A 12,799-nucleotide genomic window follows, 5' to 3' on the forward strand; every position below is an offset into this window, starting at 1 on the left:
GCATGGACATGCTGGGAGGGTCGACGAGAAAGTTTGATATTGATACGGATACCACTACTAGAGGCGGGCATTCGTCTCATCTCATGATGGCTCTCTTACCTTAGCTCACCTCACCTTGCTAGTCAATTAGAATTCCGAACGCAACACACGCAAGCAGCGCTCTTGCACTATGACCCTATACTGTCTAGTTCATACATGCAGTGTTAGTGCTAGTACACATGTAGACGCAAAGACAAAGCCAGCCATGAAGTGCAACGAATGATGATGACTGGGAACCGCTGGTCAAAACCAACCATCACGGCCAGACACGAGACCAGAGGGAAACAATGGGCGACTGTTACTGGGTGCTAGAGACGGCCACTCGACCGGGGGTTAGACAAGCTAACACCCAAGCAAGAATTCACTTCCATGATGCATTGGGGTCACGTCGTGTTTGATCGGATCCTGACACTCCAAGGACTGGACCCCTTCAACGCCAACAGGCCGGACCCCCCCCACACCACCACCCCTCCTACTACGTACACTAAGTCTGGGCAAGGTCGCAGACTCCCACCCACCACCCGTGCCCGGGCCAACAACCCCCGTCAGTTGGTCCCTGTCGCTAGCATAGGCTGGTCTGGTTTGGGCTTGACAAGCCGTGGCGGCGGTGTCTTCAAACATGATTGGCGTGTGGCCATGGTGCCGCCTTATCGAGCCTGTCAGAGGCTGAGAAGCTTTCCAAGACCCCTACCGGTAGCGAAAGAGAAAGAGAGAGAAGGAGAGGCCTTCCACCAGGAAACTCGCGTATGTGGGATTTGCCATGCTTCTTGTAATAGCGCAGCAGTCACGGCATCCTTTCCTCCCCCACCGCTCATCCTAGCAGGCGTGACACTGTCGCTGTCGCTGTCGCTGTCACCGTCGCTGTCACTGTTCCGAGAGCACCTTTGCCTCGGGGAGGTGGGGGTTCGGTGTGATGTCTTGTCTGCCAGTCAGTCAATTTTCGCAGACGCGGGCGTATCGTGTTGCCTGTATGTGCATGTGTCTGTGTGCGACCCGATGCATCTTTCACACATGCGCTCTCAACCACTGGCATCAACAGAAAGTGTAGATAAAGATATAGTGCAGGGCAAGGATAGGATGGGGGGGGGATAGCCAACCAGTGTGGCAGCCGATCCGATGATGCGGATAATAGGGTTGATATGGGCAGACGCACACTCTGCATCTAGGTAGCTATCTAGTCGATACACAAAGCGTCAAGCCATCAACAAGAACTAGCGCACCTCGGCGGAACAAGAAACATGGCAGATACACACATGGAGGAGGACGCCCACTCGGCGGTGGGGGTTTCCAGAGTTACGGCGTCCTGAAAGGCTGGAACAAGACGAGGACGAGAAGCAGGGGGGGGGGGGGGGGGGGGGATATATGGCCATCTCCCTTACACCCCGGTTCGAGCTGAAGGAGAAAGGGACCTCTTGTCAAGCCCAAAGTAGAAGTGCAGGAGACTGACTACCTAAGCTGTGCCGTACCTAGCGGTGGAGGTACCTTCGTTTCGACGTTGGTTTGAAGGAGGTTCCCATTCGCGTACGCACACGACGACGACAATCTTTCTCACCATGTCCATCCCATCCATGCTCACTCACCACCCCCCCGGACCATCCAGTCTAGGCCTGCGGATCCAGTCTACACTACGAAGTATCCGTACGGAGTACACACACCTGCTTCCCTGCCTGCCATTCCTACTTAACCAAAAGTCCACCCACCCTTCAGAAAATTTCACCTTTATTTTTTGTCTGCAGATTTTTTATTTTTTGACCCCAGGCCCCAAGTCTTCTCTTGCCCTGCTTCATTTCCCATTTTTGTTACGGATCGTGCCCCCAACTTGCTGGACCAAGGGGTCAAAGAGAACAACCAACCACCCGGGCCCTCCTGTACTTCCCTATTTAATCCTTTCAGCCTCTGCTTCTCCAGCCACCCCGTTCGTTCCACACATCCTCGTCCCCTACCTCTGTTCGAAACTTGGGTACGGGATCCCCGACGACTGGGTGCGCGGGCTATTATTCATTCATCTCTTCGTCCGAGTGTGGGTGCAAGTCCAACGGCCGACGCAACCAACAGACCGTCCAAGACCAACAGACACAGACCAGACCAGACCAAACCTTGCCGGCGATAGCCACTTATAAGCCAACGGCATAACGCAACGGTCAACGCATTTCTCCCCCGGAGAATCCAGCCTCAACCATCCCCGCCACCCATCATCCTCAAAACCTAAAGGTCAAGGACGAGCAACGTGCGGTGACGTTTACGCGCCGTGCCCATCGTCAGAGCCCCCCCCCAGAGGATATATAGAACGAACCGACGGTCCATGTTTCGACCCCTCCTACCGTGACAGGGTCTCTCTCGCTCTTCTCACACATTATACACCATACACACCACATACACGCCAAAATCTCGACTTATACTCACGACGCCAGCATCCATCCGTCTTCTATCCAGACCTGTCGATGCCGAGCCCTCCTACGCCGCGCTTATCGTCTGTCGCCAGCTGCCGCCACTAAAAAGCCAGCCACCTCCAACCTTTTATGTTTAATTTTTATTCTTGTCTCCCATTTGCAGCTAATCAAGCTGCTTTTATTGCCCGTCCCCCCTGCCACAGGCGCTTCTCTCTCGGCAGCAAATAAGGCGCTTATAACTCGCGAAGCGAAGCGACCTTCCCCCAGCACCATAATACGCCTAACCCCATCGAATTGGACCGACCCGATTGAACCGGCAAGCCAATAAGATGGAGTCGCAGCACCACATGGGCATTCGCGAGCTCAATGTGAGTAACTGGCACTCACACAACGCCCTTACCGACACCCTCAACCATGCCGTTCCAGCTATCAAGACAAGTGCAGGTAAGAAGAGCCAGTCCACTTTTCTTCGTCTTTTTTATTGTCTTGCTTTGGAGCCTCTCCCCACGAGTATTCTCTCCTTTCTTTTCCTTTGGCCACTTGTTCTTCAACACCTCCCCTTGCTGCATCTTGGCATGTACCGACATTTGAGCCGCCACAAGCCGAAAGCCGTCATCGTGTAGCACCGTTCCAGCGCTTGGGCAAGCCGTTTAGAACCTTCTTCCGAGTGCTTCTGTGCGTGGATTCTGCGTCAAAAGCGCCGAAAGTTTCCACCGCTCTCCCGGCTCCGCCTGTCGGCTCTTCGGCGACTCGACCAATCTAGGAGTGAACCTGGACGTGATCACGCACACCTCATCTCGTCCGAAGTTTCGACAAGCTTTTCATCCTGTCTTGCCACTACACATAACCCAGGCCTCATCATCCTAGCGCGCCTCGATTTACTTCGACTTCTCACGTCCTTGATTTGACCTGCCTTCATCGACACAACTCTCTACCTGACCTCAACGTACCGTACTGACAGCTGCCTCAGCATTCTTCACTTTTCTGCGTGCCAACCTGGTTTTGAACCCCTCGGCAATGTCATCCCCAGTACTCCAGCCCACGGCTAGTGCTGCCCACAACAGCCACCGACCCGCCGCACCTTCTCCGCTGGCAACGTCTCACACACTTGAGCCTCTCGATGACATTCCTCCTCTGTCACTCGAGGTCCTTTCCACCCGCGAGGACAAGGCCGAAGCGCTGCGCCTCGTCGCCGACTCCGTTGCCCAGCAGCGCCAGCAGGCGTCCTCCGCTCTCGTCTTCCACCCCGTTCCACTGGCCGGCCTTGCGCTGGCCCTCGCCGTCGCCTATCAGTACTCTTACGGCCGGCAACGGGACATTGGCATGGCTCTCACCCTCCTCAGCGGTATCATCATGTCTTACCTTCTGGCCATCCGCTGGGTGACGAGCGGCTACCTGCCCCTCGCCGAACAGATATCTTGGTCCTTCATCCGGCCTCACCCGGACGCCTCTCCCGACGAGGAGGACCTCGTGCTCGGCACCCGCTTCGGCTCTGAGATCATAGGCGCCCTCGTCCTGCACCTCGAGCCCGCCATTCCTCTCGCCGCCACGACCTTCAGCAGCAAGCGTAGGAACAAGGCCGGCAGCTTCCGTGGCGGCAAGGGCATCATCCGTGCCTGGACGACCAAGCTCCGCTACCGAGGCAAGGGCGTCGGCACTGACATGCTCGACGAGGCCGTCCGCATCGCCCGTGAGCGCTGCGGCAAGGACGCCGAGGTCGGCTTCGCGCTCGAGCATGCCAACAGCCAAATGGTGCTGCCCGAGTTCTTCAACGGCACCTTCAGGAAGAGGGAGCGCTGGGCCGCCAAGACACTCGACGGCGTGCTGGCCGAGCGGGATATGGCCAAGAAGAAGAGGTGAAAAACCCACAACTCTCTCTCGCCTTGAGCTGTGTACTCGGACCTGGTTTGGAATGATACATATCTAGGGCTGATATTGCTTGCTGCGGGTTGTTTCTTTCTTTTTGTGGCGGAATGGCGGTGACGGATTGGACGGCGACGTCGGATGGAACGGTTATACCCCAGGATCCCGTGCAGGGCAGGCAGCCACTTCTCGCGGCATCTTTCTTCGTGTCTTTCGAACTTGATTTCTTCGACATTTTTTTCTTTTCAAACGATACCCCTCGTTACTGCGGCTGCCGGCGGTGTTAATTGATTTTGCCTCACATGAGAGCGGAAGGTGGAACGGGAAACATCTCCGTGTTTGATTTCGGAGATACAGGGATGGTCGAGAGATACCATTAGTACTACTAGATTTGCAAGGAACGTAGAACGAAGCTCGAGAGCTTCCTGTTCTTCTTCGCCTTGTCTGCCTAATTGGATCCCTTCGTTTGCCATGCTGGCCTCTCCGCCTACCTAGTTCGCTTCCGTGACGCTGACGACGTAGGTGTACCCTCCCTCTTCTCCCCAGAGCCGATGGATCTATGCCAGCCGGCCTGCTTGAAGATCAAAATCCGTAGAACTGGGGTTGGGGAGTGCTGTACGGGACGGTATGTGGTGCCGAGCTGGGGCCTCGGTGCTGTTTAGCCGACGAGGCAGATTCTGATTTTGATCCCCCTTCCTCGACGCGCTGGGTTTGTGAGGGAGATAGTAGTAACGGAGCTGGCTGTGAGTCAGGATCAGGCGGTTTTCACAAGACCGGGGCACCGGCCTATTCGTAAAAGGTCCTATCGGCTAGGTCGAGGTCCGGGACCGGAATCCCAAAGTCGGCGGCAGACCTGGCCCGTGGGCAAGGGTCGGCCGCCTGGATGCTTCGGCGGCGCCGTGTTCTTCTTGCGGAGAAAGAGAGGAATTGCGTTGTGTTCAGTGTTGGGCAAAAAGCCTGTTGCCCCACGCCGTTTCCGCCTGCGCAGGCTCCCGGAGGGACCCAGCCGCCCCCGGCTACGTATGTCTGCGAGAGTCGGGCAGATCAACGGAAAGCAGACGCTTCGTTTGCTCATTGACCTATCCCACGTCATCTCCTCTCCAACTAGCACGTGGGTTTTGCGTCCATTCCGGTGCTCAAACTATGTCTCTTCTGTTCATTTTTGCGTTCAATGGGCCGAACACTGTCACTCATACTGTGAAGAGATATCGTCCCGCTTATCCCAATCCCGATGTCCTTTGAAGCCCTGGTTACCAGAGTAGAGCCCCGTTGGCTTCCGCCCAAGCCCCCCTCTCGACGTCTAGCCTACACAGGCAAAAACATACATGCAGGACCTGTGCTTTCTCTGTCAGTGATGAGCAGCTCGGTAACTCTGTTACGAGTTTCATTTTCAAAGCCGGTAACATACAATCGTCGTTTCCGAGACAGTTAAGCCATCGAGGCGAAGATAAACCGTGGTTACAGCTTCCATCCATCCCCTTTTGATGTCCTTACGATCGAAGTTCAGGGTCATCTTCCCCAGACCAGAAATTAAAAATCGACACATGTCATTGTGTAGCCACCACTTTGCCCTCGTGTTATCGCTTGCGAGGCCCATAACTCCAAATACGCCATGAATCGAGGAAGAATCGAGGAACAAACAAACGCGGCGGGTTGTCAGAATTTCCGTTGGTATAGGCAAGGCGCTCACTCGCCGCTCGCCGCCGCTGCCTTGCGTGTCTTTTGTTCGACAAACGTATCTGGATCGAATCCATAGATCGGCGTTCCTTTACGTCGGAGTGCGTGAAGAACCTGGTAATGCGTTAGCAGCATGACTTGACGTACCCAAGGGTACTAGGATGCTGTTTGTCAACTCACGTCATGGATGGTGACAGTCTTGGCACCACGATGCTCAGTGTAGACCACGCAGTCTCTAAGAACCTGTAGATGATGTCAACTGTGGCCCATAATATACGTCTTGGTTCGCCAGGAATTTGGCGGTGAGACTTACACCTCTCAGCCAGGCGTCAAGTGCGGATCGTGCGTCGTCGTATATTGTGGCAGAGATACGTTTGACACCGCCACGACGAGCGAGACGACTAAGTGAGGTGACAGTTTAGCACTCTGTAGCGTTTGCGTTGAAGAAAAAGAACGATACAAGAGAGAGGGGTTGAATTAAAATGTAATGAGGCAACAATGGGGTGCGTGAGCGAAGAAGGCCGGAAGGCTAAGACCAGACAGATCCCGGTGAGGCAAGTAGGTAGGATTGGGTTCTTTCTCCTCTTCTTCATTATATAAGAAGACAGAGATAGACCCATTAACGAAGGAGTATGGGAAGCAGTAGTGAAGCCCATTAAGAGCTTGATAAACAAGGAGCTCCTTGAACATACCGGATAGCGGGTTTAGCTATAGTGAGGTCAGCGTGGTTCGGTTCATATATGTGTGTAAGCTCCAAGTGGATCAGAATTACTCACTGATACCCCGGATGCAATCCTTGACGATTTTGCTATTCTCCTAGTCAGTAGCAAAATCCCACTTGGGAGAAGCGAAAACCTGTGAGGAATAACTTACCGATGTCGCTTGGCACCCACTGCGCCGTGAAGTATCGTCTTTCCTTTGCCTCCAGCGGGCACTTTAGACGCAGTACCCCGTTTAATGCCGCTGGGGCCGCCGCGCGAAGGTATCATCGGCGGCATTGTGAATGATGGTCAGTTGATACCAAGGTTTTTGTAGGTTGCTATGTTGACGCAGAAACAGTCGTGTTGCACGTTGTTAGGCCTAGGCGCTGGTAGGGTATTGCGTGGTGGAGGTAGGTGTGGCTTTGGGGAGAGGGCAAGGAAGGAGGTGGGGAAATCAACGTTGGAAGGCGCGTGCAACACACACCTACCTACTCCGTACAGTGTACCCTGGATAGGTAGATATCCTTATCGAGCTTATCGGAGGCCCTTGGCCTGTGCTTGGTCACCTGTCCCGTGCAGAAACACCGTGGAAAGCGTGGTTGGTACAGGCACTCACTGTACTGTACGCCAATGTCGCGATTCCATTGGCAGGTGGTGTCGTCTCTGCCTGTCAGATGTCTTGTTTCAAACAGAACCTTGGGGCTGGGCTCAGGGTCTAGGAGATCCCCCGGATTCAGGCACAGTCACGCCGGAGGGGCGCCGTTGTATTTCTGTCGCAAAGAAGCGGTACGGTGAACAATTTAATCAGAACATGGAAAGTGTTTATTTGTTATTAGAACGGTTTTATAGAACAAGGATACGTGTAACCAAGGAACGAGTGACCATAGAGCCACCGTCTAAACGCCTAACCAGACCGGCAACATCTACCCAAGCAGTTGCCGTCGTCAATTCATTATTCAGGTCTATTCGGAGATGAAAGTGGCTTCACTGAAGCAAAGACCCTCCTCGGAGATCTCCTGGTCTCCAATCTTGAGCTTCAGGGTGAGCTTGTTCTTGGTCGGGCAGTACTGCAGCTGTTGTCAGCAGATTCTACACAACTTGGAATGGCGCAGAAGGTGGCTTACCTGGTAGATGTAGGGCTTGGTGCCGGCCGTGCCCGCTACAATCTTCTTGACGAAGCCAGGAACCTCGGCCAGGACGTCCACTCTGTCGAGGCGCTCTCCCAATGGGCCCTCGATGATGGCCTCCACGGCCTTGCCCTCCTTGTCCTTGCCGGACCACGTGAACTTGATCTCCTCGGGCTCCGGCCACTCGTTGACCGAGTCGTTCTTCGCCTTGGTATGCGTGGCCGTCTGGGTGACGCCGCCGTAGATCATCTCCCCGTCCTTCGCTATACCACCAACGCTGACGACTGTTGAGCCGTACGAGGGCGGGGTGGTGTACTCCATCATGACGGCCGAGTAGTTGGGGCCCTGGAAGTCAACAAAGTTCCACTTGGCCGCCGCGTGGTGAGGCTTCATCCCCTGCAGCGCGTAGACGTAGAACGCACGGCCGGTGAAGTCAACAGGGCCCTCCTTGGTAGTGATAGTGCCCTCGACGACGCATCGTGGCCAGAAGGCGTGGCGCATCGTGCCCCAAGGCTTCGACAGGTCGGTGCCGAACAGTGTCTTGCCCGTCTTTCCGGCGTGGAAGCCTGGCGAGGTGCGGGTGACCTTGAGGTTGACGATGGCGTTCTCCGAATTCATGCTCTTGATCGTGTAGTAGGAGCCGTCCTCAGACAGCTCGACGGCGCAGTCATCGGCGTAAAAGGACATGCGGTCCTCACTGACCTCGTGGTGGTTAAGCTGCGTGGTCTCCCAGAGGGTGGGCTTCGACTTCTCGGGATAGAAGATCTTGGCATTGAACTGGCATGTGGTGCGGATGCCGCTGTTACGGGGTAGGAAGGTCAGCCAAAACAGAAGACATCATGATTGCTGAGAGGCGGAAGCTATCCCGTACCCGACGTTACTGTAGATGACCTGGGCCAGTCCAAGGTGGCCGTTGTCAGCCATCAAGTAGAAGCTCTGGGTCTCAACCGAAGTTGAGTCGGCTGCGATCCACTTCAGGTCATCCTTGGTCGTCTCCGTATGTGTAGTCGTCTTGGCCTCCTCGGCGACGGACCTGATGGCGGTTGGACCGTAAATGGGCTCTTGGGTACCAGCCACATCGGCGAGCCTGAAATTATTGAAAGATTAGCCTTGAAAGACGTAAGAGAGGACGGCAGCAGATGCTTTACTTTTGTTGCGCCCACTTAAACATGTTGGCGGCAGGACACGGGAGAGGGAGAGAAATGGACAAAAAAGGAACGGAGTGGTTCAAGAAGCGGTTGTTCGGCTGTGAAAGAGCAACGAGTCTATACAGTTCACAAGGAAAACAAGCTTCTCGATGTGTTCTTAAGAGAAAAACCCAGTTGAGAGAGGAAGTTGAATTGACCGCCCAAAACAAGCGCCAGCGGAGGGGCGAGGGGCCGAGGGGTCATCCCAAGACCCAATGACGGTGAAGCTGTGGCTAATGCAATCACGGTGGGTCCAGCGTTCCCCGGGCACCCCGGTCGCTTGGGCCTCTGGTGCGTGGCTAGTGCATAAGGCTCCTAAATTTTTCCACATCCAAACACCCGTCGTTCGATTGAGGGAAGCTGTCAACCGCGGCGCATATACTTGCCTCACCACCCACACCCACATCCACACCCGATTCCCTTCTAACGACCAGAGCTGCTCGCACATACGCCATCATGTCGAAACGAGGCGCGGCTATGGCCGACCAGGTCGTGAAGCTCATCGTGGGCGCTGGCCAGGCGAGCCCGAGTCCCCCCGTCGGTCCTGCGCTGGGTAGCAAGGGTGTCAAGTCGATGGACTTTTGCAAGGTGAGTCTCCTCCTGGGGCACGATCAACACATGCCACCCTCTGCCCAACATCTGTGCTTTTTAAGGGGCACGATTATGCCATGGCCGATATCAATGCTAACATGTCTTTGCTCACTATAGGAATTCAATGCAAGAACAGCACATATCACCCCCGGCACGCCGATGCCGTGTCGAGTTACCGTCCGAGGTGACCGATCATTCCACTTCGAGATTCGTACGCCGCAAACATCGTGGCTTCTCCTCAACGCCGCCGAGGCACCCATAGTTAAGGGCAAGCGGAAGGGCGCAAGCAATCCCGGGAAAGAGACGGTCGGAACGATTAGCTTGAAGCACGTCTACGAGATTGCCAAGATCAAGCAGTCCGAAATGCGCCTGTCAGGCCTGAGCCTGGAGTCACTCTGCCGGTCTGTCATTTACCAGGCCAAGTCGATTGGCATCAATGTTGTGCCATGAGAAGGTGCCCGTCCTATGGGAGTCCATTTTCAACCATGTATAAACACGGAGTCAGGCGCAGAACGCATCCTCTTGTATACCATCTCCAACGAGAAAAGCGCGCCTTTTATGTACTATAACTGGGAGGTTAGAGGCGAGGGCAAAATAGCAGGAGGCATTGTACGATGAGAATCCTAATCGCCCAGCCCAAAGGCAGAGCACGGCACAAACGTTCGTACACTAGCGTCGCGTGGTCAGAACATAACAGACCAGAAGAGATGCATCATGCACCCCATAAGTCCCAGCTGGGCAGTGGCGTCGGACGTATGGTCTCATTTGGAGACGAAGTCCGTTCTCACCTTTGACGTTTGTGCGAGACAGTGGGTTGTCAGCCGCCGTCCGTGGGTGAAGTACGGGAACTGGCGGTCTGATCGATGCAAGTCAAAAGTCGTTGAACCGAACGTAGCCTTCTGTACGGGGTAGTCATCGCACATTACACAATGACGAACAACAAGCTGCAACGCCATATTTGGAGGATATCTCGAAAGGGTTTGTCCAGGCCTTGGTGTTACTGGGCCGAGAGAGGTTGGGCGAAAGGCGTCATCGTGCCGCGTTGAGCCAATGCGAGAAGTTGGATCAATGGTAAACACACACAGTCACACAAACACAAAGCGTTGCAAGCGGCCTGGGCCAGCGCATCAGTGGGGAAGGTCAGGCCTGGCACAAAAGAAGACGGGACTGACACATTAACACCACCTATACTATTACAAACAGCATAATATAAAATAAATAGATATACTTGTATAAATTAATTGAAATCAATACCAGGCTGTTTTACTCACTGGCAAGTACGTTTTCCCCTCTATCGTGATTACATCTTGTAGTCTAGTTACTATTAGTATTTAATTAAACACTTGTTAATAGTCTCGGGGTGGATGTGGTATGGAAAAAGTACTTAAGGCGTGCCAGGTTTTTCTTTCTGGGGGGGGGCTGGTCAAGTCTTTAGAAACCCTCGCCATCGAGATCTACAGGAGGTTGATGCGAGTAAGAAGCTTTGATAGTCAGCCGAAGCTCCGTGTGCTGCGAGATGCCAGACAGCAGCTCCTTGCCCTGCGTCGCAAGACTTGGTTTAGAGCCTTTGTGGTGCAGTGGCGTTGGGGTCCCGTTCTTCAACACATCAGCTTCCCCGCTGGGTGCGACAAGCTTGGAGTCCAGATGCGGGTGCACTGCCAGGCCATAGCAATCCCGACGGATGGCTTGTCCACCTTTTTGCCCTTGAACAGCGGCCTTCTTTTGCATCGTGCCTGAGTAAAAGGTTCCATCGAAGCAGCCTGTCATATGCAGCAAACGCCCCCCAGCCTCATTAGAGTGGAAACGATGCGATGCCGGTGAGGTGACGGAACGTCGACCGTTTTCATGCTGCAGCTGCAGCATACCAGCATCCACACCACTGGGCTTGTCGGTCTAAGAGCGGAAATCCGGCGGTACTACGGAATGGCAAGTGAGGTATGTCCCGGCATGTGCTCTGAATGAGTGCTGTCTCGGCCCAAGGAACATTTGAGAAGAGGAGCAAAGCTCAGACTTCTGATGCTAGTCATGTCGCCAGAACACCCTCCTGATTGCCGAACCTGACGGAAAGCTGGTCTTTTTAAGCTTGTGTAAGCCGACAGATGGTAGGATGTCAGGCGTGCGTTCTCATAGGTAATGGTTCCGTTTGTTGTGGAGGGTGAAGACGGGTTGGGATTGGATTGTATTTGTTTCCTGGCGGGCTTGACTCGTTCGTCCCGATCTAGGTAGTGCATTGTGGAATTAACCGGCGGGCATTGGGTGTTTGCTGACGTGTCGGACGGGATGTGCCCTGGATACTGTCGGGAGTTGGGATTCGGGAGGCGAGGAACTGAAGGGGGGAAAAAAAGATTTTCTAAATAGGGAAGAGTCATCTGCCTTGTGGAGATCGGGCTGCGTCCGAAGCAGGCCGGGCCATTAAGATCCATGGAGTTTGTTTCTTGGAGGTTGGTTTCCCTGCGAGCCTGTGGGATTCGTAAAAACGATGAAAAAGTGACTAAATGAAGTGGTTGAATGGCGCTTCATTGCCGTCGCATGTGGCGGATGCGAAAGCCGAGAGCCATAAACCCAACCCCTGAACCATAACTACACTGGGCATTTCGTAGAGCAGACGGCCGACGACGGCATGGACGAGTCTAGAGCCGGGGTTGGACAAAATAGAAGATTCCGATCATCACAGGGACAGGCAGGGCCAGGAGTGGCCGGCAGGGGGCCTTTCTACCAGGTTCCTGATGCAGATATGCTCAATGCATCCATGATTTTGGGCGTGCTGCCAAGTATCGTTTCCCATTCCCAGGCGTGCCAGGTCCTCTCCCAAGCCTCAAAGATCTCCTGCCCACCTCAGTTAGAGGCAGTGTAGCCCCCACCTCTTGGGTCCCCTCTCAGCGACCCAGATGTTCCAGTGCGATGTCACGGTGCCTTATCCGGTCTGCCGCTTCCCCGATGAGGCATGGGCAACTATGGCGTCGACCAGTCATATTGCACCCTTTCCCTACCAAACCATCCCGCTCATGTATGATGTATCCTTCTCTTTCCGGCGTGAAATCCCGCGGCGCGAGTTACGGGCAGCAAGAAGAGCGCCCGCGAACAGCCTCCTCGTCCGCCTCGCCCATTTACGATTCTTCTCCTTCTTCTCCTTCTTCTTCTTCTTCTTCATTTTATTCTACCCCTAGTGCGCAGAAGGATCCTGAGAGGCCGACCGGGCCAGCGGGAATGGTAGAGACAAGAGA

General features: G+C 54.4%; 6 protein-coding genes across 6 annotated transcripts; 3 read left to right on the top strand and 3 right to left on the bottom strand.

Moving 5' to 3' along the window:
* The first annotated feature begins 502 nt into the window (after window positions 1-502).
* On the top strand, window positions 503-1,136 carry LY79DRAFT_538763 (uncharacterized protein). The gene has a single exon (XM_060556771.1). It carries the CDS (start codon window positions 676-678, stop codon window positions 1,129-1,131), a length of 456 nt encoding a protein of 151 aa, XP_060419006.1. The 5' UTR covers window positions 503-675; the 3' UTR covers window positions 1,132-1,136.
* A 1,622-nt stretch (window positions 1,137-2,758) lies between these two features.
* LY79DRAFT_506619 (acetyltransferase) lies at window positions 2,759-4,289 on the top strand (the record flags this gene model as incomplete). Its single annotated transcript, XM_060553741.1, has 2 exons — window positions 2,759-2,873; window positions 3,400-4,289. 2 exons carry the CDS (start codon window positions 2,759-2,761, stop codon window positions 4,287-4,289), a joined length of 1,005 nt encoding a protein of 334 aa, XP_060419007.1.
* A 1,689-nt stretch (window positions 4,290-5,978) lies between these two features.
* LY79DRAFT_666069 (histone H4) lies at window positions 5,979-6,967 on the bottom strand (the record flags this gene model as incomplete). The annotated part of the gene is made up of 6 exons (XM_060563160.1): window positions 5,979-6,083; window positions 6,150-6,212; window positions 6,283-6,370; window positions 6,662-6,677; window positions 6,746-6,777; window positions 6,843-6,967. 6 exons carry the CDS (start codon window positions 6,965-6,967, stop codon window positions 5,979-5,981), a joined length of 429 nt encoding a protein of 142 aa, XP_060419008.1.
* Window positions 6,968-7,262: 295 nt separating this feature from the next.
* On the bottom strand, window positions 7,263-9,157 carry LY79DRAFT_538775 (oxidative stress survival, Svf1-like protein). The gene is made up of 4 exons (XM_060556772.1): window positions 8,946-9,157; window positions 8,669-8,884; window positions 7,795-8,596; window positions 7,263-7,737 (listed from the first exon to the last, which is right to left on the bottom strand). The coding sequence occupies exons 1-4, from the start codon at window positions 8,966-8,968 to the stop codon at window positions 7,633-7,635; spliced, it is 1,146 nt and encodes a 381-aa protein (XP_060419009.1). The 5' UTR covers window positions 8,969-9,157; the 3' UTR covers window positions 7,263-7,632.
* A 283-nt stretch (window positions 9,158-9,440) lies between these two features.
* On the top strand, window positions 9,441-10,025 carry LY79DRAFT_586904 (ribosomal protein L11; the record flags this gene model as incomplete). Its single annotated transcript, XM_060560702.1, has 2 exons — window positions 9,441-9,572; window positions 9,693-10,025. The coding sequence occupies 2 exons, from the start codon at window positions 9,441-9,443 to the stop codon at window positions 10,023-10,025; spliced, it is 465 nt and encodes a 154-aa protein (XP_060419010.1).
* A 1,376-nt stretch (window positions 10,026-11,401) lies between these two features.
* LY79DRAFT_285468 (uncharacterized protein) lies at window positions 11,402-12,237 on the bottom strand. The gene has a single exon (XM_060552154.1). It carries the CDS (start codon window positions 11,996-11,998, stop codon window positions 11,492-11,494), a length of 507 nt encoding a protein of 168 aa, XP_060419011.1. The 5' UTR covers window positions 11,999-12,237; the 3' UTR covers window positions 11,402-11,491.
* Between the last annotated feature and the right edge of the window lie 562 nt (window positions 12,238-12,799).

The sequence above is a fragment of the Colletotrichum navitas genome, assembly GCF_030913465.1.
Source record: "Colletotrichum navitas strain CBS 125086 chromosome Unknown LY79scaffold_5, whole genome shotgun sequence".
In the NCBI taxonomy this organism is placed as follows: Eukaryota; Fungi; Ascomycota; class Sordariomycetes; order Glomerellales; family Glomerellaceae; genus Colletotrichum; species Colletotrichum navitas.

What these genes read in the sequence shown, in the direction of transcription:
- LY79DRAFT_538763 (XM_060556771.1), top strand. Translation starts at nt 676, where the DNA reads ATGGTGCCGCCTTATCGAGCCTGTCAGAGGCTGAGAAGCTTTCCAAGA.
- LY79DRAFT_285468 (XM_060552154.1), bottom strand. Translation starts at nt 11,998, where the DNA reads ATGGATCTTAATGGCCCGGCCTGCTTCGGACGCAGCCCGATCTCCACA.
- LY79DRAFT_538775 (XM_060556772.1), bottom strand. Translation starts at nt 8,968, where the DNA reads ATGTTTAAGTGGGCGCAACAAAA. An exon ending in TTTAAGTGGGCGCAACAAAA is followed by an intron (nt 8,885 to 8,945) that starts GTAAAGCATCTG and finishes CAATAATTTCAG; the next exon opens with GCTCGCCGATGTGGCTGGTA. An exon ending in GTCATCTACAGTAACGTCGG is followed by an intron (nt 8,597 to 8,668) that starts GTACGGGATAGC and finishes ACCCCGTAACAG; the next exon opens with CGGCATCCGCACCACATGCC.